Here is a 2795-nt window from a genome sequence, read left to right as displayed (position 1 = left end):
CCCGCTTTTCATGTATTAGCTTAGGCCACATACATGTCTATTTATGCTAATGACTACCCTTGTAAAAACTATGGCAAACCGCAAGCTTTATGAGTCAAGAAATTATCAAGAGAAAAGAAAAGAGACTTATTGCATGATTTATAGTGAAAGGAGTAAAAATAATTATGTGTATGGTAAGGAAAAATTAATATTAGCATAATGCACATAAAGTAAAGATATAATATGAGCAGATAAAATATTCATGTTCAAGGTATCATTTAGCTCAAAGTTTAATTACAGAGGAAAAGTTCAAACATAAAAGGGTATAGCGGGAAAAGGGATCACAAGAAAGAGTACAGAGGGAAGGAAAGAAATTATAGAGAGAAGTAGCACAATCATAAATTCCACACACTTTCCATTAAGCCTTTACTCTCTTAATATGGTGTAACCACCTTGCTCCACTCACTTCCATGTGTCTTTATAACAACCTTACCAAAAGCATGTGCTCTTCTCCACTCCTTTTATCATGCATGACAAGCTGGATTCAATGGAGTCATATCCATGGGATAACTACCAAATACCCTCAAGAACGATGTCAACTCCTGCACCTTTGTTAAGGCATTTTGGGCTCTCACCTCTGCTATGGAAGCTTCAAAATCAATGTACAACAAGTACTTGAAGTGATGACTCGTATTGCTCACATTATTGCTTTCAGCTCTAAGCTTGATTGGAATATTTCGATAAGGCCTTAACTCAATCTTTGTCAAGTTTATATTCATTAATGCAAATACTGATAATACCTTGAATAATAGTGACATTCCCTTGTCAAGTGCAATCACAATGCTTGTCTTGAATGGCTTGTCTATATGAGGAATTTTCAGTTCTCGAGCAAGAATTACAAATCGGGTCACATTCTTTGGGTTGTCCTGAATCCCATGTACCATCACTTGTAATCCATATAGCTTCGCAGCTCGTGAGCTAGCTATTGCTGCTGTGTTGCGGAGGTTATTGGCGGCAACAAACTTTGCAGCATTAGCTGTGTTATCCATAGCCTCATATATCACGTTGAGGCCAAGTTTGTTCTTCAATGTATGCTCACATTGAGCAAGGGCTTGTGGATGTGAAATAACTTGAGTTAGGTTCTCTTTTCGAACTCCGGGTAGAGCAAGAAGGCAATGATGGACTGGAAGATAGACCTCACCAATGATGTGTAGATTATGGTAGAAAAGAAGGTCATAATTGTGATGGATTGAACCTCCGAGAGAGTTTTCCAAAGGGATAATTGCTCGATCGACTTTCCATTGCTCCACTTCCTTGAAAGCCACCTCAAATTGGTCATATGGAATGGCCTTGCAATCAGGATAAGCCTTGTTGGCTGCAGCTTTAGAGTAGGCTCCAGGAACACCTTGATAAGCAACACGTAGCTGTGGTGAGTCATTATGGATTGTATCCATATTGAGATTTGTCATTGTAAGAGGCTTAAGAATATGATGATGCTTGCTAGTTAAAATGGTACTGGAGGAGCTCTTCCCATCGACTACGTGACATGAGCGAATTCTATCACAGAACTTGGGCAATTTGAAGTCATAGCAACATTTGACATCAAATTGATGGGAGAAAGGTAGGTGATTATTATCAGCAGAGGGGCATGTTAGGGTTAGAAAGCTATGAGAATAATTATGGAAAAAGGGTACAAAGAGAGACTGCATGTCTCAAAGTAGGGAGAAGAGAGTTGAGATAAAATCAAAAGAAGGATGGTGGAGGAAAGCAATAAGAAAGCAGAAAAAGACGCTCTCTTTTTAAATGTTAAAGGGATGGAGATCGTAGCTTAGATATAAATGCAGAGAATGTTAGAAGTGAAAGAGATATAATCCATAAGCATGATGAGAGAAGTTAATTTGGTGACGGATTACGGATTGTCAAGGCTTCATTAAAAGAATTGTGTCCCGCTAATTATGGGTTGTTTGACCCCAATTCATATTGTTCGCTTGTTGGAAATTGATCGTGCTGAATTAGTTTCAAGATTTCGGATAGTGTTTTTTTTTTTTTTGGCTGTTATTTAGTTTTTATGTTTTGTTGTCTGTTTCGTTGCACTTGAACCTATTTTTTGGTTGTTTTAATGGAATCTCCTTTTCTGTTGGCAATAGAACCAAAAAAAAAAAAAAACCATAGAAAGAGATATTAACAAGTTTACTGAAGCTCCAGGGTTAAAGTCTTAGAGATTATGGAGTGTTCTTGTTCTTGTTAAATTCTGATCCTCTTTAGTGAGTTATTATCTTTATCTTTTTTTGTTTTTCCTCTTGTCATTTCCTACATGTTATCGATTCCATGAAAAGGAAATGACATTTTTGTAAGTAGACATATATGATGAAAGCTCAAAAATGACACCTACTTTCTTCGATATATTGTTTTAACATTCTATGTATTATTTTTGACATATATAACTACAGTATTAGTGGGTGAAATTTAAATGCAGTCGTGTCAAATTTTCTAGAGCTTGTGTTTTATGTAGTCATTGTCTTTCATCATAACTAATAGCCTAATCAAATTTTAATACTACAGGAAATGTGTGGTTGATATTATATTAATCTTATATTATAATTATACTCCATATAGCATACCCAACATAGGCTTTAATAACAAGACACTTCGTATCCACATAAAATGTGTCAAGAATTGCCTAGCTTCATTGTGCTATGACTTCCATCAATTAATTAATTATAACTCTGTCCATTGTTGGTTATGTTCACCAAACTTATTTGGTAATAATCCACCAAATTTGGTCCGCATACCGCATTCATTTTCCCGAGTCCATG

The 2795-nt window shown here is 36.1% G+C and overlaps 1 protein-coding gene across 1 annotated transcript; it reads right to left on the bottom strand.

The window, feature by feature from the left end:
- Positions 1-503: 503 nt before the first annotated feature.
- LOC129286492 (arogenate dehydratase/prephenate dehydratase 6, chloroplastic-like) lies at positions 504-1688 on the bottom strand. The gene has a single exon (XM_054922449.1). It carries the CDS (start codon positions 1686-1688, stop codon positions 504-506), a length of 1185 nt encoding a protein of 394 aa, XP_054778424.1.
- Between the last annotated feature and the right edge of the window lie 1107 nt (positions 1689-2795).

This window comes from Prosopis cineraria, unplaced genomic scaffold, assembly GCF_029017545.1.
Source record: "Prosopis cineraria cultivar Desert tree isolate PC_DT_omini unplaced genomic scaffold, ASM2901754v1 PC11, whole genome shotgun sequence".
In the NCBI taxonomy this organism is placed as follows: domain Eukaryota; kingdom Viridiplantae; phylum Streptophyta; class Magnoliopsida; order Fabales; family Fabaceae; genus Prosopis; species Prosopis cineraria.
This window is presented reverse-complemented; position numbering and strand designations above follow the sequence as displayed.

Excerpts from the sequence above, each read along its gene's own strand:
- LOC129286492 (XM_054922449.1), bottom strand. The coding sequence starts at position 1,688 with ATGCAGTCTCTCTTTGTACCCTTTTTCCATAATTATTCTCATAGCTTT.